Below are 26,304 nucleotides of genomic sequence, written 5' to 3'. Positions count from 1 at the left end.
ATGAGACTCTTGCTGTGTGGCTCATCGCGTAACATAAAGTAATGAGGACCATAACTACTTATATTCGTTTATTAAAGTACAACAACTGCGGGAGACCGTATATTACACCTAGTAACAATACTTATTAAGCAAATAACTTCATGTCTAGTTTTCCCTAAGGAGATGTAGTCTTAATCACATTTTATTTGTAAGTATATTATTACTACCTATTGCCCTTTATTACCGTGCGTGTATCCTTATGTGTTCTTCCAATGCTGTGAAAATGTTTAAAACATTTCTTAGTGTGCTTCTTACTCCACAATACCATATGAAAATATTTCCTAAATACGAAATACTTTAATCGAAACCCAGTCACTAATATAACTTTAAACTTTGAATAATAATACTTCACATATTTCAGCTTGTGAAGCCCTCCAAGCTCGTCTAGACGGTAAAATACCAATAGGTACATTTGTATCAGATTAAATTTATTTAAAAATATCAAAGTACCAAGTAGGTACAGTACCAGTAGGGGGCATTCTCGACTGGCTACCTACTAGTCATCATAATTGTAGCAATTCCATCTAATAAAATGTATTCAACTATAATTTACTAGATTGCGTTTCTTCAAGAGTCCTCTACTAATAACAATTTATCAAATCAACTGCCTTTGACTATTCATAATGTACCTATACAAAACTTGCACGTACTTTATCATTAACATGTCTATGTATTCAGGAATAAACATGAATGAAGCATATGACGTCAGAATCTCATAAGATGTAAGATCAAAGAACAAATTCGATTCCATTGAAAATTTAAACAAAAGTTTTATTTAAATGAATTGTTATGTATGATTTGTAACACATAATTGAAAAAGTTTTTAGAATATAATTGTCGTGTCTTACATCTTTGTTAGTTAAACTATAATATTAAATTTTGCGAAGGTTGTTGTGTTTAAACACATTTATATCCCTTAAATACACATAGCAGTCAGATTTAAGACCAAGGTACACAGTTCACGAGTGTAATTAGTACCATATTTTTATGTAAAAATGTTCCATGTCGCTACGAGATAACAATTTACTACATACTAACATTTCAACTTGGGATTTTAAATGTCAAGAGATAATCCTAATTTTGTAATGGGACATTGTTCAAGGATTTTATTATTTTAATAAAATAGTCTACAATTAAGACTTTAAAACCTTTTAGTGTTCACTATCTCTACAATAATGAAAGAGTATTTTATAGCCACGCTCCCTATATTTTCGCAATCGCGAGATAAAAACAATAAAATACGTGTCAAAGGTATTTGAATACTTAAATCGTCCTTTAAAAAAACTCACTCGGGTTTTTCTACACGTTGCTGACTTTCCAACGGCTACACAATTTGCCTACAATTATTTTAATCGGCCACTCGTGGCCTGGAGCAAGTACCATTACACAAATTACATTAATACCCCATATTGTTTTAAGAGATTTTTTACCCAGGCAACCCTTTTTCAGCTTGTTTTTTGGAGACATTGCCGGTTTTTTCACTCAACAAATATTATTTAAAAAAATTGTGTCAACTCATATTTGTAAAAGGTAAAAATAAACCGTTGGCCTGTAAACATTGCAAACTTAAGTAAGATTTATAGGGTAATTTTCATTTAAACATCAACACAAAATATTATAACTTAAAAATTATCCACTAAAACTATACAGAATTAAATAATGAAAGTTCTACATCACAAACCGTGTTGCATGATGGATCTTTCTAGTCTGTGTGAGTAAACCCGTAGTTTATTAGGAATACTGGCTGATAATGTAATTAAACATATACAAAATCGTAAATAGACACATTTCATTTGGGATTAAGATGAAACAACACTAAGTTTTAGGTATTTACCGTCGTATATAATTCGTAAAAGAATTACTTTAACGTAGCGACAACACAATATTATGATATTTACTCAAAACAATATTTGGTAGATCCCTGAGCTATATCACCATTGTTAAAATAGTCCGTTATATGTAAACTAAATACACAGCTTGCGTATTTTTGCACATGTCTTTCTGTACAAAGAGCTGTCATACTTTGAACATGGCATCAAACACAGCTAGTTTTAATTAAGAACATGTTCATTATGATGCATATCTTATTAAAGAAGCTTTTAAGAATGAAAGCCAGGTTTACCAGGCATAAAGCAAGCACTTACGAGATCGATAACCAATCTGTTTACGACGTTAGAATAAACCTATTAACTACAAAGGTGCTCTTAGCCGATGCAGCAAATTGAACATGTTATGGTGTATGCATTGATTATATTACAGGTCGTATATTAGTTAGGATGTTACCTGTGCACATTTTTCTTATCGTACCTATATTTTGTGCAGTTAATAAATCCTAATTTTAACTTTGGAAATAACTCCGTAGTATCATAAACATGTTTACACGTAAACTCAATTTATTATTTTAAAAATCTTCAAAGGCAAATGATTTTGATTTGAAACTCTAAAAATAAAATGTGTGGTCGTCTTGTTCATTCTCAATGGTCATCCAAAAATACTTTCTGTGCTACTTAAACTTGTTAATGGCAATCTGATACAAGTGTTTGATTTCACTTTCAAACCGAAAGGTTTAAGCAGTGGGCGGAAGTTACACATTTTTTAACGTACCTTTTTCTTATTTAGTGATCAATTTTCTACTAATAGAAATTACCACAAGATTATACATATACACCAATTTCATTAAACGTAACTATACTGTTTACGTAGGTACGTTTAGAGTGCACCTCGTTGATTAGAATAGGGACAGTAAAGTGTCCCTTTACTTTTAATTAAAATTGAGGTCGAACGGAAAACATTCAGTGTGCTTTGAGACGGCCAACAAACAACCGTCTGCAACGAGCAAATGGTTATATTTTATACATTTTTAAATTAACTTCAACTTAATTCGTTTGCACTGGTTAGTGTAGTTTGGCTATCAAAATTCTGTTGGTTCTTTTTAGCGAATCATTCGCAATCGAACTTTGGATTAAAATTGAGATTTTAGTTATGTTTGTTGTTACATTTTTAGTCTCACCGCCGTACTCAGAGTAATTTAATAATTACTTAGCCCAGTTCTTAGTAGTTGTTTTCGATACAAAATCGTTACTAAAAATAGTTTAAGTAATCATTAAATGTCTCTGAGTGCGGCAGTTAGTATAATGCGCTACCCAAGTCTATTTTACAAAAGATTTTATGCTAGACAAAAATAAATACCCAAACAAACTGACTGACGTCAAAATAGTAGATTATATACAATCCTACGCTTTTCTCTATACAGATCCAAGATATTAATATCAGAGCAACAACCACATCAAATGGCAGTGTACAAGTTGTACGCATTGCTCACAATGTCACACCTCCAAGCCTTTTCAAAATGGCAGCCAAAGTTCTGAGCTGCCTACTCTACTTTGTACCGATAACAATTAAATACTGTTAGGAAACTATTCAGCATTTCTAATATTATACAGGAATGCTTCTAATGGACTTTTGAAGGAGTATCTTTAGAAAATTACCTATATAGAATAGCTATGTTTAATCTTCTAGTTTAAAATGCAGCTTTTAAGATGTAGGTATATAACGAAATTAATGTAACAAAGATAATTGTGGTTTTATGCATCAGGAATCAAAAATCAAAGATTACTTTTAATTACTTAATGAATATTTTCAGTTTTAAATTTAATTTCAGTACTCCACTGTCAATGATAAACTTCATTATCGGATAAAACAACACATTCAATTTGAGTACCAAATCGACCAAAATTTACAAAAATATGTAGCTATATTTAATTCCAATTACCTAACTTTCCTGTTTAAAACAACATGTGAAATAATTTACCTGATATTATAATCAATCTTATTAGCTATCGGTGTATATTCCGAAAGATTCATATCGCTACCGGATGCCACTGAATCATTCACCCGAAGGATCTTATAATTTGTCAACATTATATTGAGATGTATCCATTGTCGCGAGTTAACGTTTGACACGGGTCGCAAAAAATTACCTTCGTTCATTTATAATGAGGGGATCGAATTCACAGACATATTTGCTAGTCATTTTTTGCTTTAAGAATCTTATTTATACGCTCTCTGTTTACTCAAGATTTATTGCAGACGTTTTATGTTAAAGGGTCAACATCCGATAGAAGGAACTTGTACAAAACTTTTTTATCTTGGTTTTCACACAGATAATCATGTCCAAGTTATTACTAATCGTAGAAAAACTTCTAAACAAAGAAGTCACATTAAGAGTTTAAAAGAACCGAAAGCAAAAATTTCTCTGCGTGAAAAATGACGCAGACTATTCAGATAACATTTCAACGTTTGACTTTTAACTTACTAAATATTCAGACGTTCTTTAAATTGCATACGGATTAGGGAAGAGAAAACATCACCACATGTGTCAACTTCCCTTGTGTAGATTACATCCGCAGATGTGTGTATGTGTGAGCAACAACACTATCTATCATTTGTTTTTCTACCAACGACACGCGACGTGGCTTCCTCTGAGAACAGTCGCGCTGTAAAAATATTGCATACATTGCACGTATGAGATCAAGTTCGATACATTATGATCTATTCGGTTGAACAGCTATGGGCACATGGGATTGTGAATGTGTTCAGTAACTCATTTATTAAAATAGATGCAATGCAACGTCACGTCTTTTATCCTCAAAGGGGCAGGCAGAGGTGCACATTACGACAACGTAATGCCGCTTTACAATATACACAATGATAATAGAATAGGTAATAAAACAGTTTTATTTTGTTGGGTATGCAAATTACACATCATTAATTTATTTAAAGAGAAGATTTGTATGTGAATGTAGAATATGAATTTGTAGGATGCCAACAGTAATCAAAACCTAAAAGCCTTCCTCATACCTTTCATTTCAAGACAAAACTTTATCATATCTACATATTATGCTTTCAAGCACAATGTTTGTTTGTAACAGTCCACAATTTTCACGAGCCAATATAAATAAACCCACGGTGTGTAGGCAGAAGGTCGATAAAGTAACCCTGTGGACCCTGTAGTGGCAGGATGTCATCTCATCAATGACCTACTATTAATATCATAATAACCCTTGCCAAGATTTACGACATCGGCACAATGTAAGACGCTGACGCATTTTCATTACCCTACCGATTCTCTACAGAAATTCTGTTATGTTTATTACTATAGACTTTTGTTCACATTATAGTAAAAAAAACTATTAAAAACAAATAAATAAATATCTATCATGAAAAAAGAAAATCTTGAATATTTTTTCAATATCTACATAGAAATACAATCGACTAATTTTGGATCTACTCAATTCGTTCAACATAGTATTTACAACAGGTGTCTTCAAACTGTACACTAGTAAACAATGAAAGAAAGTACAATAAAATGACTATGGGACACCATCAATCTTCCATCAGTCGCACCACACGTGGCACGGGAAATAAAAAAGATCAGCGCGTGGAGTACGCGGAAGCGAGACGTTTTCGTTTTTGCGACAAATGGAAACAAACCTAATCCACTCGACACTTTGTTCTTTATTGAATGTATCCAGATCCTTACAATGAATACAAAACCCCAATCCTACTAAATTTATGAACGTTAAAATGAGGTTAAATTACTTTAGACAGTCGCTACGAAAGTCGCCTACGACGCGTAGCAGATTGGCTACGAAATATTTTCGTTCAATCAGCTTAAAGGCCGAAAGTCTTAAGTCATTACCGTATTATAACTTAAATTCATAAACTTTTCGTGGAACTTAGAGATAATAATCTTATTAAAATGATTAAGGAAAGGATTTGACAAACACTGAAAACTTTTTTTGTAGAAGATAATGGCTTACTCGTGCTAGTCCATCTCATTCCCACATACATCACACATACTAACAAATTCATTACACTGAGTAATTGACAATTCCCTGTTAATTGTGTAAGATTACGGTCATGTTTACTACAGTAGCCTATCATTTGTGTTGCAAACAAGATTTACTAATGATAGTCTAACGTACATACTGCTTTGAAATAACTGGACACTACTTCAACACCTTTCTAAATAATTACAGTATAATAACAAAGTACACGTTTATATGGCTAAATCCCTCTTTAATAATAAAGAATAGTATATCAGTGTGTTTTGTAGTTATTTCCCTGTGGACAGAAAGCTTTTAGGCGCAAATTAGAAGGAATCTTGATACTACTGGCCATTTTTAGTTCCCCCTGGGGAAAGAAGGTGTCAATGAGTACGAGAAAGTTATTTTGCAAGAACGTGTTACGTGTGGCTAAGTAAATTAGCTGGACTGACTTTTAAAACTACGTACCACGCAATGTGATGAGTCTATATTACTATTCTGGTTAATGTTTCAGCTGAGGGCTACTCATTGGCTGTACGAAATTTTAAAATAGCACATCAATACTTGTTTATAAAATGCACACAATTTAATGCTCAACCGTTTTCTATAACCTGTTTCCTGTAGTTATTTTCAATGTATCAACTATCAATCATTAAAACTTCGTTGAACTTTTAAAGTAGTTATGTTTACCCTCCTACCGATACATTTTTCCCTGTAAGGGCTGATCATTAGAAAGAAAACATGATATGCTGCAGTAATTATAACTTAAAATAAAGCTCAGATTCATTAAACTCTGCGTGAAAGGAAAGTTTATCTTGTACCGACCTTTTTATTTACTTAACTTTCAACCTCTTGCAACTTTGACAGGAAAAATCAGGCAAAATATTAACCTCTGCCAATTAAAACTACTGTTAATTTAAATAAAGTTTTTTTACTATTTACTTATCTTCAGTTACTTTAAGATAACTGTGCTATTTCATTTTTGTCTTTTGTTCAGTTAGAGCTATGTTCTTGAATTTTTTTTTTATAAATCATAACAACTTTTGTGCGTTTCTATCTATAAATGAAATATAATTTTACAATTCAATGTTTCTTCCCAAATATTTTTTACACGCAATTATTAGGTATAGAATTTTCAAAAAGTTAAGATATATGATTTATACAAATAAACAATCTGTTTGAATGAATATGAAATAATTTTCCGTCAGCCATACGAGTACGATGTCAGGAACAAAGTTTACGATTTACTTACTTGATTGAATGTCGGGAAGGCTTCACTTCGTTATTGTGTGTTGTTGACGAATCATATCTTCCGTGATACCTATTATCCATTCTTGTATACTCGTATCATGAAATAATATTATGCGCATTTCATTTGTACGGTTGAAAACAACGTAACCTTTTGAGTTACGTTATCAATGTGTCATGAATACCTCATTGAAGCAGCTAAAGACCTTTTTGAAATCCTTAAACCAGTTTTTATGAGTTAAACATTACCTCTATTATCTTTCTACAGGTACTGCCCAGGCGCAGTTAAGGGACGGCCGAGCGCAAAGCCTGGACCTGCTCCGCATGCTAACCGACAAACCATGGATCGGACTAGGACCTCACAACCGCTGGGACAGGGCACCTCGTATTGACATGGATTTAGGATACACGGGCTTAGGACCACACCTACCTCCGGTACAGGTGGCTGAGGATAGGAATTATCTTGATGATGAGATCAGGTACGTTCGCTGAGTTGGAAAAAATATGAAGTACGTGTAATTTTCGCCTTTTTGTTGAGGTAAACAATAGGTTAAGCATGATAATCCATGCGCTCAAACAAATGTGTGCATATGGATAAGTCAAACAAAAGGCAAACGACTTTACCGTAGATAATCCCGTGTGTAAACTGAAGCATTTGTCTTTCTTTCACGCAGCAGCGTTTGTTTAATAGTGTTGTTGTTCCCAGGGGCGCGTCAGAAAAGCGATCCGCCGTGGCGACAGCACTGAACTCGGGTCGCCGGAGACGGCAGCCGACTCCGGCGCTTGGTAAGGCAGTCACGCCGTATGTCGGCGTCGGTAAGCAGCCGGTCGCACCGCTATAATACCGTCGATGTTGTAACTAATCTGCCATTCTTCAAGCTTGCCATTATTCAATAACAGCAGTTTACTGACGCCAGCACATCACATACTAATCGTGGAAAAGTCAGTCATCATAAGATCTAAATTCAGTAATTTGCGATTTCCTTTACCAATAACTTCCGAGTACCACTGCTGTCAGAATCATTTCTAATACAAACTGTCAAACTAAATAATAACTTTAAATGTGCTTTAATTAAAATAACGCTTTCTTATTTCTTAATTGAAATGGCAATCGCAGTTTTCTTGCAATGAATGACAGCCGAGACCGGTGTATGTCAACATAAGCAGCTTACCTAGATGTCGTTCTGTTTCTATAAACATTTCTAAGTTTTCATATTGTAGGGACAGATGCAATAAATAGCTGCCTAATACCTAAAGCAGTAAACTTTTCACATGGTTTTTCTTTGTAGAAACAAACATTGAAAACTTTGCTCTTTTATATTTGTCACTACAATCTGAAAACTTATGTGATAATTTTGTGTTAATTCTATGATTCTATGTGTAAGTTAGATACAGACAATAGTACCCAACAATATAAATACTCAGTGTCCAAATGTTAATATTTACTTTTATGTGCCTCCCACACAGTCAAAGAAACCACACTCTACTTAGATAAGTAGTAATTTCTTTACGACAACTTGAAATAACTTGATTTCATGACACCGCACCGTTATAAAGACAAATAGTTACACTAACACCTACTCACCTACTTATTTCTCTAATTACCCACAGCACTGGAGTAAAACAGTAAAAATACATTAATATGTTACGAGTTACTTCACACTAAACACAGAAAGCATGCCACCTACTAAAAGTTCCTGCGGAAAAGTATGCGGCAATGTGCACACAGATAGCAACTGTTGTCATGCATTAACTCTGCAGGCGTCTCTAGAACATAATTTACACATTAAATACTAAATAACTAGAAAAGTTTATATAATATACAGCTTTTTCAGTATGATTAAGATATAATAAACATATTGTTATGTTTACCTTTCCTACTAACGCCATGGAACAACAATATATTTGTATTATGTTCATGGCATGTAACGTTATCTATTTTAGATGTTGATACAAACAAAAGGAAATACAATCCATAAGGAACTTTGAATGGACCCCTCTATCAAACCTCAGGAAATATTATATCATGATAATTATTTAATTCTCACACCATGGATGTGGTCACAATATATTTCACTATTTAACATAATAGCTAAGTTTGAGTGGGGATTGCGGTAACTTACTTTTTGCCGTAGGTGCATAAGCCTTGATCCTTCTCAAGGGTCACTCCGAAAATTTAGAAAAGGACACTGGATTCATTTGTGTACTTCTAACGTGCGTACGTTCTAATTTTCAAATGATTGCCAAAATACTTTTCCTGACCCTGAAAGCTTATTATCTCGTTTGCTACCTCAGCCGATGACATGGCCGTGCCTTATCATTTTGATCTACTGAAGATTTTAAAGAATACCTGAACCCGATTACCCGAACTCAAAAGGTTCACCTTCTAATCAGCTAACATAATCAAGTCAAATATCTGACTGCCTCGTTGGCCGAGCGGTTGCAAGCAAGACTACAGAGCAAGGTTTAAGGCCTGGTCTGGGTCAGACAAAGTATTTCAGAATTCTCAGCAATAGCTGAAATCGTGCCATTTGTTCTTGAATCCCTCCCCTACATCCCAAATAACGAAGGACCCTATATATTGTAACATTACTAGTGTCACATTTCAAATTGCCTTTGTTGTTTATGAAAGTCATTATCAAGTCAAATCAATACACATTGTACATCATTCTCCATAGGCGTGCTAAACGACATGGGCTCCTTCTTCGACTCGCTGCGTGACAACCTGGAGACGCTGGTGTCTCTCTCGCCACAGGAACGCTCCACACTCTTCCAGGACCCACCGTCTGTTGTACCCGCACCGGCTTCCAGTAAGTAGTTCAAACTCTTATAAAGTTAACATGGTTGAGTACCAGTCCTGAGTACCTACACTTTCAGGTAATACCTTATGTATGTATACCTATTCAAAGACGTACGAGGTAGATAAGCATCAAATAACAAATGAAATATTCTATTTTAGGATATTCGTACCGTGCTACTACTTAGGTACTTGTAAGATGATTTCAAAGGTAGGACTGTTGGACAAAAAATAAATAAATTGCTCCCATTGACTTCGCCAAATATCTTTCTCTAGATTAACTAAAGCACGCTACCAAAATAACAAGCAGTAGGTAGGTACGTATGTAAACGAAGCTATTACATTATTATGCATAACTCGGTCTTCTGATACGATACATCTCTCAGGTGTATGAATGACATATTAATCGAATGTATTCAATGGGAATACACAAAATCCTACGCTTACACCTATTTTATATCAACCTTACCGTACCTACCTACCTCAATATTAAGTTATAAAACGGTATTTACATGATACCTATATTTATACACGTGACTAAGATTTAAATCGATTCAAATAAACAATTACATAAAAATACACGTAAGTACTGTGTCCCGTAAAGAATACAATCATTTTGGGGAACTTTATCTTGACTTGCACCAAACAATACTGGAGAAAGTACTCCAATTGAAAACTTAAAGTTATCACAACATAGTTCAATAGTAGTAAAATTACTTTGGTAACACAAAATATGTCGGTACCTAATCTAACTTTTACAACGCACCGTACAAGTATAAACAATCTAATCACAATTGTAAACAACATTCGAAAACATTTCCATTCACACTATTAATAAATAAAAAAAAGTTTGGTTGCAACTCGTGCGCGATAAACTGACACAATGATGCCGTGAACAACTCTTGTGGGACGCTGCCGTGCAGACCGACTGTCGAGCTGCCCAGCTAATTAAACTTCGGCTGAACATACTAACTGTAACATTTCCAAATAGGTTCCTATATGAAATTACAGTATCTTTAAGATAATCAAAATTAATATAGGTACCTAGAAACTAAATTCTCCGGAGCTGCGGACTACCTAGCGGGTTTACCGGGGCTCCGGCTCGTAAAGCAGGAGTAGGAACGGGGTGATTTTTTGTCAGTAAGAGTCTTACACTCCCTTTCTCCTCGCCCAAGGCGGAAGAAGTCACTGAATGATATCCCCCTCAAAAAAAAAAACTTCTAAATTCACCTCCTTTTTCTACTATGTCATTTTGATCTAGTAGGTAACCTCTCATAAGTAACACCTACAACCGGACTACCGGGTAATTTGAAAAAGTAAACACCTAAATTACCACCCTAATGTTACCTCACTGTCAGAATACAATATTGATTAGCTGTTTGATGAAATAGTCAATAGTCAATAGAAGATAAAATATTATTTTCCTCAAAAAAAAGGTTGAATAAGCTTTGTATTTATAATAATCATTTATTTCAGACCATGTCCATAATTTTGTTAGAAACATTGAACTTGCTAATGTTAGTAGATAGGTATTACTGGTATGTGACAACAATAAAAACACAGGACAGTACAAAAAAATCTTAGCTTAGCTAAAAAAAAACATTGAGTATTAACTGACTCTATACGGCTACAGTTATGGAGAACTCACTTTTTTATGAAGTAAAGTAACTAGCGTAGGAATAGGCAAGCGCAAACCAATTAAACTTTTCTATCAGATGGTGCTATTTTCAACTCGGAAATTAGATAATCATGTCGGCTACAAGGAATGAGATTTTACAACTATTCTCGTCGAGATAAACCTATATTTAGGTCCTATAAGTGGAACATTATTGGCATGTTACAATGGAGAATGTTAACGTTTTTGACATGTGTGTAACTATGAATCCCTCGATGTAACGAATTGATCTATATACTTAGTTTTGTCGTACAATCAAAACTGATTATATGCATCTAAGGTTTTGATGACATAAATTTCTCATACAAAATTAACGTTGTACCGTGACGTCATAGTACAACGTCTCATATATTTATTTTTGTAATACTTATAACTAAGTAGTAGGTTATCACTTAATAATGTTTTAAAGCTATTTAAATATAGGAATGTGTAGGTATTTTTTTAATTTACGTAATATTAACATTTTCCATTGTAATTTCTAAAGATTCTGGGTAAACACCATATCGTTATACGTATGGGTAAACTTTATTTTTACCCACGTAACTACATAAAATTTTCCCACAACTACAGTGGCTGAATCTTATGATTGACTAAACGTTTTCAATACACGCCATCTAATTTTATATCCTTATAATGTCAATGGACTTGCCTTTACAACTTATATATAGGAATAGTAATAATAGACGGGAGTTTCACTTCTATGTAACCTTTCGGAAATACCATATTGTGTGGGAGAGCCATGCTTCCGGAGGCCCAATTACCCTCCTTCCCAATCCCTGATTCCCCAACAACCCTTAAATTCCTACCCCCAAAAGGCTGGCAACGCACTTGTAAGGCCTCTGGTGTTTCGGGTGTCCATGGGCGGCAGCGATTACTTACCATCAGGTGATCCGATCGATTACCGGGTTATGCCATAAAAAAATACCCTTTACTACACTTTTGTTATATTCTTGTCTATAGTGATATCTCTGAGGTCACAGCAGTCACTAACTAAAATGACCTTTAATTCAACCTACTTTAACAACAAACAGCAATCTGCCTCATTACCTTATGACACGCATTTTACACTTCAACAAGTCCGCCTTATGTGACATGACGTTAAATATAAACGGGCATAACGTTTTCTGTAACTATAACATTCAGGTTAATTAAGTACTAGCGCTTACTACGTACTATACCTTAATTCAAACAATTAGGTACTATCTATATCTAGGTTCCACGCTGGCAAACTAGAAACGGTAATCATTAATTTAAAACACCCACTACTTAGGTATGATAAATAAAAAACTATCACCTTTTCTTAAAATTAAACATACAAAAAGAACAAAATATTTTTTAAAGAAATTTATAAAACAACATACAGATATTTTTTTTTATAATTTCTTTTATTGTTATTTTATAAATATATTTTTCAGGAATCTAAACAGCACCAGTTATGTTATTTTATTTTTTTTATTCTAAACTAAAAGAAATACAAATACTTCTTCGTTAATCTCTAGATCATTTATCCATTAATTCTTAACTAAAAAAAATATCCACACAAAACCTAATTGTCATTTGATAGCTTTTAAAATATCAACATCAATCATTTTGCAATCGACGCATTTTTTCTATGTAACATTAAAATATTGTTAAACCATTACATAATAGTTTATTTGTCCTTCTAACTGGAGACTATTTTATGGAAATCTGTAAAGCGGAAATAATTTGGTTTTAATTTTTTGTAAGCAACGCCTTAAAAAGGGGATTTCCAAAGATAAAGATTGTGTTTTAAATCCCGATGCTTATTTTCTAGACGAGATCAATGACATAGATAAAATCGAGGCGTGTGGTAACGTTTTAGGTGTATAAAAGAAGAAAAGTTGGTATAACCAATCTTACCAATAACCTACACCCAATCTTTTTAATATCGATATTTACTTCCAAATCAGATCAACACAGCTCCTTGCATAGGTACCTAATAAAGTTCACCACAGATCAACGATCATAAAAGTTGCGTAGGTAACTACCTCTCAAACACATCATAATTCTCGTAGCGATAGCAACGACCTCATGCGTCACCATTGAGAACCACTCGGCCACGCTTCCAGTATCTCAATTAGAATCGCTTAAGGATGGTACTTACCGTATCCTCCACGCCACGTCAATACTGCCGAGGGAATCAGGAAAATGGACGTACACAACAATCTCTACAAATCCAGTATATCATGGTACCGCTTTGTATGATCTTTCCAAACAGTCAAAGATCAGAATATACTGGTATGTTCAGCTTCACGTGTAACCATGTGTACAGTCCTCCGGAACTGTCAATAACGATGTCTATCAAATTGCAACAGGAAGTGGCCTCTTGTTTATGAACGAATCTTGACGATGATGTCCCTTCTAGTAAACTCCCACGTTACATCTGTGCTCGACGTTTTTCTGTGATAATGTCGTAAAATTCTCTTTATACCACATTACCCTTGTCGCGTTTAGGATATAGATATACGGTGTGAAGTTGACCGGTTCACCACTCATCCCTGTATCTCGTAAACGGGCCAAATTACAAGAGACATCTGTTACTATCGGGCCATTAAAACTATGTTATAATTACGGCTATAGTAGGTGGTATTGGAATTGGAAGTAGTTAACTCATTATTTCCCTTTAACTTTTCTTTCGTTAGGCAAAGATTATTGGTAGAAATGTTGTATAGGTAAAAATATATGTAGAAATGAAAAATTATGTTCCTAAAATCAAAAGAAAATCTATTACCGATTTGCTTGTAAAACGCGGTGAAGACTTCTTAGTGTAAATACACTACAATAAATGCTTGTAGGTACATTGCTGCCATGAAAAATATGGAAATAATATTAACTACTTGAGCTCGATTTTTAAGTACGACTAGCAAACCCGTCGAACTCCGTTTCGCCACCAATGATCTTCCCGTGCTTTTCTTTTGAATTTTTCCTGAATTTTTTTGCTATGAACCTCACGGAGCCCTTTCCAACGAATGCAAAACCGTGGAAATCGGTTCCTGTGTTCTGGAGTTATAGCGTCAGGAATGTAAACCCGACTTTTTATAAGTTGTGTTTTAATGTTTTTTAGAACCTTCCGAGCTAAATGTCAAAAACGTGTGTGGTGTTCTGATGGTTCTGTACTGCGAATTTATAAAAATTTCAAAAGATATCCCTATAAATGTCACCACTACAATTTCCTGAAAAATGTGACCCTCTCAAATATCAAAGGCTGGATAAATTTAAATAAAAGCCCAATTTGGGGTCAGATTATTTCCGTTAGCCCAAGTTAATGAGAAACTCTCGTCTATTATATTAAAACCGAAACGAAATTAGATCAACGATCACTTTTCTAGAAAAATTAAGTCGTAGTAGGTATTTCGTATTTATATTACAATACCTGGAAATAATTACACTGCCTCGTTGGTCGAGTGGTCGCAAATGCGACTGCCGAACAAGGGGTCTTGGGTTCGATTCCCGGGTCGGGCAAAGTATTACTGGGCTTTTTTCGAATTTTCGAAAATTTCTCAGTAGTAGCACGGAGTCCGGAAATGTGTCCAGTATATGGCAATAGGCTCACCCCCTATTACATGGGACTTATAACACAAAAATGGTGAAAAGTGGGTGTACATTGTATAGTGGCATTACGTGTCGTAATGTGCACCTCTGCCTACCCCTTCGGGGATAAAAGGCGTGACGTTGTGTGTGTGTGTGTGTGTGGAAACAATTACAATAATGAAATCATAATATAAGTAATTGTATTTAAATGAAAAAAAGATTGAATTAACTTTTCAAATAAGTCTAATAAAACATTATGCCAGTTTCACAGAGCTAAAATACAATATTAAATTTTATTCGAGACACGTATGAACCATGAAAAATATTATTCTTTCTCATATTTAACTACAACTGTAGCAAGTTCCATTCCAGTACTATAACGTAGCACGTACAGCTCAAAGCATAGGTTACCTATTGACTGGTCATAAAGCGAGTATTCCGAGTAATCCTCGTGTTACCAGCAGTAATAACCCTTGCAAGAGGTGACAGGTATCCTATTTGTACTCTGAATAACATAAAGTTCACTATAAATATGCATATTTATAACTTTAACATAAAATTTTTCACTTTGAGAACTCTAGAACATTGTGATTCCGTCGCAACTTTGATCATAAAATAAAGATTTTGTGATAATTTAAAATATAATAGACACTTAAATCGAAAAACAGTGGAAAAATAAAGCTAGACATACACATCTAACGAGTATCATGTTTACAAAAGAGATATTCTTTATAGTAGGTATAATGGTTCTGTAATAGTACATTCTATAGTACTATAGCAGTTAAAAGATAATAATATGACAAACGGCACAGTCAATATGATCAAATTATACCAATTTTGACTGTAATTTATGCAGATTTTAATCAATTTTATTCTTTCTCCAGACACCGGCGGCGGCGGCAGTGGCATTAGGAAGCTGTACGCACTGCGCCCCCTCAGACCTACAGGCAACATCAGGTGGGCTTTTGTATTTTCATTCCTATATCTTATCTTCTGTCTCTTAAAATCCATCTTCTTTGAACACACTCAATTATAGCCATTAGTTTTCTTGCAAGCAATTTCAGTATTTTCCCCTAGTTCTTTGTACATATTTATTTCCATTTACATACCATTTGTACATAGTAGTCGATCATTCCCCCACCCTTCATAGGTACCTACACTTATAACTGCATTACTGTAATTAAGTCTAAAATATCGTTGTACGTAGATCTTACAACCGCAGATCTCTCGTGGAGGCGGACGGTGGCTACCCGGGTGCCAACCACCACGACCCGGGCCTGCTGTGGACCGGACTCGGCCGGTAGACGACACACACCCGACCCATACACACCCACACACTCATACACCGACACGTACACATACAGTGACCAGCGTAACAAAATGAGCCATGTAGTACAGGCACGGAAACCGCCGCATGTTTCGCATATGAAACCAAATTATTTAGACGTAAGTGGTGTATCGCTACCGGAGATTATTCTAGCGCTCCAAGAGTATTGCTATCTGTGAAACTTATACTAAGTACGGTATCTAGTCGACCTCTGATCTAGTCAATCGAAACTTCGGACTAACTTGACAATCCTAAGATTAATAACTTTATAATTTGACTTTTCATTCAGTTCTTTTAATCGACTCCATAGATTTTCTACGGCAGTAATTTTTATTTTCAAAATTATCTTGGGATTTTCAAGCTAAACAATTTCCCATAGAATATTTCTCCAAAATCCCTGTTCCAAGTAGATGTAAGCATTTTGCCCGTAAATGTATTATTAAAGTACTTAAAGATTATCATTACCAAATTAAAATACATTTAGAAATAAAATATTACATTTGATTGTATTCTATATTTCCATTGTAACATAATATTTTAAAGATATTGTGGACTTTCTATTGAAATGGAAAAGTTATGTTTCCTTCTTGAAGTCTTAACGAGGAGTGTAAGCCGATTTGCACCTTCAAACGATCAAAGACGATGTGTGTAGGTCACAAACGTAAACCATTTAGCTTATAAACGACAAATTGTATTGAAACATGGACTTTTCAGTTTATACTTTTAAAAACCAGTGTAAAATGAGATTTATTTCATTCAACCTTAGTTATGATTTAACTTTGAATTATTTATTTTATTTATTATTTAACTCGGGCAACTAGTGGCCTCTAGATTTACATTATATTTTATAAACTTAAAATTATATTTATTTATTTTTTAAATCGTGCGATGACAGCGACTTAACACTCTTACTCACAAGATTCAGAACTGTTTCGTTTCTGTTTTAAGCTAATATTAAATGTATTTAATTCCTGTAGGTAAATAACAAAGATACATATACCTTTTATGTTATTTAAACGTTGAAATTTTGTCTCTATATAGAAACAATAAGTACCTAAATGTATGTTTATTCGGAATTAAAAATTTACTCTAGACAATTAAGTACCGTATGTAAACTCACACCGAATATTATTCGTATTATCATTTATTTTACTTAAAATTTAATATTAATTTCTTACATTAATATATCTATCAATTTACACTTTATTAAATATCAAATAGATTCATTTTAAGGATGTATATTTATTTATTTTATTCGTTGTAAGTTTACATACAAAGAATAAATGTTTCAATAAAATATTTAATGTAAATACCATTTTATCTTCATCGCATTTACATTTTATTAAATGTACGTTTAGCAATTTAAACGGATTAATTATATTATTATAGTAATATTTAGACTTAAGTATTTAATTGTCGCGATATGTTTATGAAATTAATGATTATATTACATTGCTGATGTGTTTTATTTACTTAATACCTAGTTTCCTCACCTCTACATATAATTATCTAAGTACATAATAGTGGACAAAGACGGACCTCAATCATTCATGTGATTTTGATTAATATTTGGTAATTCTTGGTTCAAGATTCGCGCTATTTCGAAGGAATTTGTAATAACTAAGGAACTTGCAATATACATATTGGACTGGTAATAAACCTCTAGCAATCTTGAGTATTTGTTACTGAACACCGAATCGATATTTGGAAATGTGATACGAGCATTGTTATTAGTCGTGTGTAAACGACACCACTGTAACATGGTAATCTTTGCTCACAAAGGTCACAGTGTGTTTGTCTGTCTTTCACGCCGACATAGCTTGATTTTACAGTATGATTTTTGTACTAGGAAATAGGAGCTGAAGAGTGATATAAGCTATTTTATTTTTCCTTCGAAAACTCGGGTGAAACCGCTAGAAACAGTTATTTTTGCAATACAGTAAAACGGGGTGAATAGGGATCGAGAGGTGAATAGGGACGGAAGAAGGGTGAATAGATACTATGAAAAATTTCCCTGTACCTATTCACCTCTCTTCTGTCCCTATTCACCTCTACTAAGTTACCTTTTTAATAAGGAACCAATTAACGTATTCAGATCTGACCCATGATAACCTACGCTATGCATTTCCTTCCTCATCCATGTTTTATGATACTCATACAAATATGTTGTACCAAAGACATGGTACAGTACATTTACCCGTGGCCAATTGCTGGTAATTCCATAGCCGTTTGGACGAAGAAACACTTCCTTATTGTCAGACAATCATCATAATAGGCCCGAACAACGACTGATCGACTTTTCGGACGGCATTATTTAATCTAGCTAGATTGTGGTAACGAGCTGCGCCCACTACTTGTGTTTTTAGTACTTGCTATTTCAGATCCAATGAAGATTTGGAGAATAGGAATATAGTTATGGTGAATGTCAAGCCTTTTTAATACTCAAACTGTTAGGCAAAATATGTAAAGGTGGACACAGTCAAAATTAAATATCCACACTTGAAAGTTGTTGTTTTTATACAACAACCATATTTTCAAACTCCCTTTTCTTAAGGGAAAAAGTCATCCAATGGGCGGTCTTGGGTGAGGCGAGAAAAACTATCATACTCTTACTGACTAAAAATCACCTCGTTCCTACTCCTGCTTTTCGAGCCGAAGCCCCGGTAAACCCGCTAGATATTTCGCAGCTCTGGATCAGTTCCAGACTCCCTGCTATTATATCTATTGAGAAATTTAGAAAACAACCACACCCATAATGTGATACAGTATCATGTCTTATCTATACTAATATTATAAAGAGGTAAAGTTTGTAAGTTTGTATGTAGGGGGTAATCTCTGGAACTAATGATCCAATCCTAAAAATTTTTCACTGGTAGAAAGCTACATTATTCCTGAGTGCTATAGGCTATAAATTATTTTTATAACATGTATATTAACCGAGTAGTTACAACTTTTGTCTAGCAAATCGGACAGATATAGCTCATAAAACAGAATAATATGCATGCGCTGCCTAAACAGTTGCTTAAATTTTAAAACAATGTATGGCAATCTGGTTTGTATTAATGATTTCTACAAAAAAGTCTGGGTCACCATATTTCTATCTTTTATATTTTATCTTCTATATGTCTTTTATTTATTTTTATTAATTATTATCAAAATAAATTATTTCAGTATCACAACGACATCATACAGATAAGATTTGCCATTTACAGTATGTCAATAGGTTTAGTTTTATTGGTTCAGTTTAGGAGATATTATTTCCTAAAAAAAGTAAAATTACTAAAAAGCTAAATGTCACTTGCACAATTAACTAAGAGCTCTCGAGCACAGTCTCGAGAATTAGAGAACATATTTCGCAAGCACGCGTCAGAGAATCAAGCTCCGAGCGCTCACAGCGGCTCGCTAGCCAAAATGTGCGTTGCGTGCGATCCGTGCGATGCGTGCGATGCGTGCGATCCGTGCGATCCGTACGATGCGTGCGATCCGTGCGATGCGTACGATCCGACCGATCCGTGGGATCCGGCCGATGCGTGCGATGTGTGCGATCCGTGCGATGCATGCGATCCGTGGGATCCGTGGGATCCGTGCGATGCGTGCGATCCGTGCGAAAAATACTAAAAAGATCCGTGCGATCCGTGCGATCCGTGCGATCCGTGCGATCCGTGCGATGCGTCCGATGCGTGTGATCCGTGCGATGCGTGCGATCCGTGCGATGCGTGCGATCCGTGCGATGCGTGCGATCCGTGCGATGCGTGCGATGCGTCCGATGCGTGCGATCCGTGCGATCCGTGCGATCCGTGCGATCCGTGCGATGCGTCCGATGCGTGCGATCCGTGCGATCCGTGCGATCCGTGCGATGCGTCCGATGCGTGCGATCCGTGCGATGCGTGCGATCCGTGCGATGCGTGCGATGCGTACGACCGATGCGGTGCGAACGACGGATGCGGTGCGTGCGATGCGTACGATGCATACACAAACAAAAGAATAAAGCCTACGCTTTAATGGTAATAATAAAACACAAGAAAAAATAATAACGTCTTCAGTGTCCCAAGCAAATGTAGCTACTAGGTATCCACCTCAAAGAGACGAGATTTCAAGCAGCAGATGGTAAGTACAATTTCACTACAATGATAGACTGGATCAAAAATAAAAGCAGTGACTTGTCCACCAGAAACACTACTTACAAGAAAAATTTAATAGGTTACATGAATACCTACTTGCTTTAATAATTTATGAGTATTTCGCATAAAACTTTATTTAGTTGAACCCCAATATTGCATACAGTTCAAACAAAGAAAGTTAATAAATAATAAAAAAATAGGAAGTAAAATATATCTGTATAAGGTATTCTAAATAAATTATCTGCCACGGCTTTAATGGTAATCTTCAAACACAACACTATCTCCTAATTTTAGAACACCTTATATGTATAGGCATTTGTTAGTCATTTTAAGTCTGAAACTTCTGCATTGCATCCAGTAACACATTAACACACGTTAATTTATAAAGGGCATTTCAACCCCTTACAAGTTAGTCAAACCCTTCCCTTAGATCCTGTAAACTAATAAATAAACCTGTAAAAGTAAACATTACAGTCCCTTCAGAGAGGGTGGGTAGGCTGAAACATAGTTATTACTGCTATCTGTATCCATTATGTATGTCAGTGATACTGATATACGTATCGTATCAGGGTTGTTATCAAACATATATAATCGGTAAGAACATTACCTACGTTTATAAAAATTAAGTTTGTAGTTATCTACTTTAAGGGTAGGTAGTTATTGTAACCATTAATGATTGAAGTTATTGCAATGTTGTTATCAGCGTTGTAAACGGGCAGACGGAACACCTGATGGTAAGCATTACAGCGCCGCCCATGGACACTCGAAAGACACCAGAGGCGTTATAAGTGCGTTGCTGGCACTCCTTTAGTTAGGAATGTCGGGGTTGTATGGAGGATCTGGAATTGGATAGATTGGTGAGGGGGTTAATTGGGCCTCCGGTAACCTCACTCACACAACAAAACACATCGCAAGCGTTGTTTCACGTCGGTTTTCTGTGAGCCCGTGGTAGCACTCCGGTCGAGGCGGGACATTCGTGCCAGAACTCTTCCACACTTAAATTTTGATACGCAATTGAACGTAAGCATTACAAATCTGGTTTAACACGATGATACGTAAAAATAATATGATGAAAACGAAATGTAATTGCACCTAATGTATGAGATCCAACGATATTTTCGCGTCATTTGTAGGGTGGACAGAGCAGTAATCCGGAGTAGTGGTACATAGTTTATTAACTGGCACTGAGCACATATAATATTAATGCCCATAATAACATCAGAGTAGGATAAAAGGTGTCTGGTTTCGCGAGGTGACCACACTATGGCAGGACCTCAGATTTACTTTAATTTATTCTTGATTGTGAAGGGATTAATGCTTAGTTGTTGTTCACACTCCATTATTCATGTATACGTGAAGTTTCAGTACTTTACAATAGTTATTCTTTGTATGGTTCTAAAATAATATCTATCTGCCGTACTCAGAGACGTTCAATGATTACTTAAACTATTCCTTAGTAACGATTTTGTTCAGAAAACAATTGCTAAGGACTGGGTTAAGTAAGAAATGACTCTGATTGCGGTGGTAGGTAAGTCCGATATATTTATGAGAATCGAAAACAATCTCTCGCTTAGTAATCATGTTTGGTCATAAATATCATAAGCTACAAAATACAAATTACCTAACCATTATTAAAATCTCACCAAGCAAACCCTATAAAAGATCGTCAAAATTTAGTTATTATATTATTCGATATTATTTTAATCCTAAGCTAACGAATGGGATTAGCAGCTGACTATCCTATGTACCTATCGTAGGTGCAAAGCTATTGGGGAGTAAGCAGACGGTATAGGTAAGCCTGTAAGAGGCACAGATATTGCCGAGCTAAGATAGTAAATCCAAGACATTATAGGATTAAAATATCTCTCTAGGCTAGAGACGGGAGATCCAATGGTTTATAGGTGACAAGTTGAGACTAGCAGCCCTTTGTATTCTATAGCTTATAGAAATGTAGACTTTATATAATTTTATAACAATATACAAAGCAACGCAGGCCCAGCTTTTCTCCGAAGATGCCTAAACTAAAGGATTAAGGCCACGTATCTCTTTAAATAATAATAATAAAACATAACAGTTACATGAAGTCTTTTCACGCATTAACCGAACAAATAATTATTATTTTATGAACCAAACATAAAAGGCTATTATATTAAACATACCCATATTATATTAAACCCGTGTAAGGCATATATTATATTAAATTTTTGTAATTTTTGAAATGAAGTAAAAAATTGGAAAGTTTTTATTTTTTGCTTACACTCGTTAGGGGCAGATACGGCGCTAGCTACGCCCCTGCAACCACTGCTATGATTAAGCTATGATTAAGTAAAATCCTTTATTCAATCCATATACAACAAACAAAAAGAGTTGTAGAAAGTTGTTAAGTATATAATATTTGCCTCATAAAGTAAACACATACTTATTTTAAAGCGATAAATAGCGTATGTACAAAAGCGGAGACGTCACTTTTGTTCAAATTAATTTTACTTGACAACTAACTAAATGAGAAAAGTTCAAAGTTAAACCACGGTTCCGGCAATTTACTTAAATTAATAATAATAAAAAAGAAATAACACATAATTTGAATTAATCTTTAATTTCCCACAAAGACTGCGGTCTTTGCTTAACATCATCTAATTAATAAATAATTAGCTTACAAAAACTCATTTCGTTTTATTTAAAAACATTGACAAAGTTAATGACAAAAATATAACGAAACAAATTAGCTTTTCTTTGTTTTGTTTAGATCATTCTTTATATTTTAATACTAGGAAACCAGAAAATCTTTGGACAAGTTAACTATTTAATAGACACAAAGCAAAAACCCGGAAAATATTGTCAAAGTACTTAGTTCATAGTTTCTATTTATTCTATGTAATAAACGTATTATTTAAAAAGAAATTAGTTTTTTACGAGGAAATGTTTTTAAGATTTCAATTTCTTTTAAGGTATGATTAAGCTGTAAATACTTTAGTCATAGTTTTTATTATTATTTAGTTAATATGGTTTAATATAATATAGTGCCAAAAAATTTTCAACTAGAGATACGATGCTGATGAACTTACCCGAACCACGCAATTAATTTCTATTACTAATCTATTTTTTCTTATCAAAAATGATAAAACAAACATAGACGTCAGCTACTGGATGATACGATTCATATCACAACCTTTTGATCCCTAATATTTAAATACACACATAGACTATTACAGACAGCCAAGTCCCAGCTCAAAGACAGGCGTCATGATAACGCCTCGAATTTCTTCTCTCATTTCAAAACTAGGTACCTATGTCAGCATCACCAAGGACCTTATTTTTTTTCAGTTTCCGTACCCAAATAGTAGTATTTGAGTATTTTGACAGGACCTTTTATTAATATTATTTTTGTACGAGGAATGTTTAGCTTTGATTTCTGTATACCTACGACTTTATACTTATATGATCAAACTGTGTTAGGTACATAGATCTCACCACAATCCCTGTTGTAATTTCTTCTTTCCAATTGATTATTATAAACCCTTGATAATTTTCCTAAAAGGTTTATAAGGTATGATTAATAATAATTAATTGTTACTTATTGCACACAATTTCAATTAACATAATAATATTCAGAGTAGGTACAGCAAAGAATCGACTCCTTTATATTATCTACTAGCTGACTCGGCAAACTTCGTACCGCCTATGTGTGTACAAACATTTTTTTCTCACCTTTTATACCTTCCCTGGGTTCCCACCAATAATTCATGACCAACATTTCCCAAATTGGTGCAGTTGTTCTCGAGTTTTAGCGAGACTAACGAACAGCAATTGATTTTTGTAAATAAAGATTACGAAATCAAGTTAACAACATGACCCATATGTATGTATCTATTATTATTCACCACCTTATTACGGTCTCATTGCCAATCAACAGAAAAACGAATAAATAAAGACCCTACTCAAAAATACTGCAAAAGAGAATCAGGACCGTCCAAAACATGGTTCCCCTGCAAGACGGAATAAACCAAAATATTGCGCACGTACTCATAAAGTAGGGTGGCTGTTGTCTTAGGAGCTTCATCCAGAGATTGCTCCACCTTCTCACGGCACATTACGGAGGAATTGCGTTAAGATTGCAAGCCCCTAATAACCCGGACCCTATTTTTGGCCTCACTTGACTTAGCTGAGCTAAAAATAGAATCTTTGTGCACCGGTGTAGACATTTGTTTCCTATACCTTAGTCGATGTGTGTCTACGTCGCGTCGTTCTAGGAAAGGTCAAAATTAAAAATAAACTGTGACTGCCTTTGTGAATTATTAATTACCTAAGCGGGTAGTATGTTGTTAATTTGCTCCATTAAATCCTTTGAGTTAAACACATGACTGTACACAAATCAATTGGGTAGTTTCCTAGGTCAAATATAAATGATTTGGCTTTTAATTACAATAGAATACACCAATGTAGTAGTACTTTCATTCATTAATTTGATACATACTTAATTTTTTAATTTTTTTTGCAATTTTTTGAGAAATAAGTATGCTAATTGACCCAAAAAATTATGACGTCATAATTTGCAATCTCCTACAAAATTTATCTCGATATTAGTAGGATTAGAGTGGCAAACTTGCTCCGATAAAGTTTAATAAAATGTTTATATTTTATGCCAATTAAGTGTTTGAATAAAAATAATTGTCTGAATTATGAATTGAAGTTTAATCTCAATATAAATCAAGATTTTGATCGCTAAATATACTGTCATCTACCTATCCTCGAAGTACATTGAGCAGGACCGCTGCCTACCTCGTGTGAGTGACACAGCGTGAAGGCACGCCACCGAACCATCACGCGACGGTTTCTCAAGAACACCAATTGTCGCTTTGTCGCCGGATGACAACTAAACTCTTGTTTCCTTCGCGCAACGCGACGCAAGCTATATGCAGGTAGCGGATTTCAGATAAACGTCCACAGGCCAGCATAGCATCGTACGCATTCCGTATGACGTCATCAGTACGCATCGCATGTTGGCATTGCTGATAATGCGGTGCGCACGATGCGGATCAGTGGACGCAGTCGCAGTTGTATGAGTTTCTATAGGTACAAGACAAACTAAAATCCGTTGCGTGCGGTGCGTGCGATGTGTACGATGCGGTTCTGTGGACGCGTACCTTTAAGTTACGTACTAAAAATCTCGGTACCGAAAACCCCAACAACACAACTGGTGAAAAGTGAAACTACCCTTAATTACTTATTTACATACATAGCCACTAATTCACCATTTACCGTTAACTATTTCCACAACACCGCCACACCTCACAACTTAGCCCAGCCCCCTAACTCGACCACATGTCAGCCCACGTGCGCCGGCTCATGTTGGAACGAAAACTAAACAAACAAACGTTGAACTGACTTTTACTCGGCTACGGCCAGCTCCAGATATCATCTGTTAACATTATCATCTCACTTCCCTTTAATTGGCCTCATTGAGCATGATACCCTTCTTAGAAATGAATTAAAAACACCAGCCTACGACGGATATTCTTCATTAAAACTATATTATTATACTTTAAAGTCTTGAAATCCAGCACGATTTGCAGTGTCTTTGATATCGCAACGTCATGCCTTTTTATCCCAGGCAGAGGTGCCTGCACTGCACAATTCCAGATTCCGTGCTACTACTGAGAAAGTTTTGAAAAACCAAAAAAAGCCCAGCAAAACTTTGCTCAACCCACAGTCCCACT

The 26,304-nt window shown here is 34.9% G+C and overlaps 1 protein-coding gene across 3 annotated transcripts in view; it reads left to right on the top strand.

The window, feature by feature from the left end:
• LOC118267558 (uncharacterized) overlaps positions 1–17,005 on the top strand; it is a 29,433-nt gene extending 12,428 nt beyond the window's left edge. For 2 of the 3 annotated variants that reach the window (XM_050694574.1, XM_050694575.1), the window contains exons 2-6: positions 7,384–7,594; positions 7,822–7,931; positions 9,794–9,925; positions 16,024–16,096; positions 16,375–17,005. In XM_050694574.1, coding sequence (XP_050550531.1) covers positions 7,384–7,594; positions 7,822–7,931; positions 9,794–9,925; positions 16,024–16,096; positions 16,375–16,645 — 797 coding nt within the window. In that variant the 3' untranslated portion in view covers positions 16,646–17,005. Of the gene's footprint in view, positions 1–7,383; positions 7,595–7,821; positions 7,932–9,793; positions 9,926–16,023; positions 16,097–16,346 lie in introns of all 3 variants that reach the window. The other variant, XM_035581620.2, reaches the window with a different exon arrangement.
• The last annotated feature ends 9,299 nt before the right edge of the window (positions 17,006–26,304 follow it).

Source organism: Spodoptera frugiperda, chromosome 6, assembly GCF_023101765.2.
Source record: "Spodoptera frugiperda isolate SF20-4 chromosome 6, AGI-APGP_CSIRO_Sfru_2.0, whole genome shotgun sequence".
Classification (NCBI taxonomy): Eukaryota; Metazoa; Arthropoda; class Insecta; order Lepidoptera; family Noctuidae; genus Spodoptera; species Spodoptera frugiperda.
The sequence above is the reverse complement of the archived record's forward strand: the minus strand, read 5'-3'. Positions and strand labels throughout refer to the sequence as shown.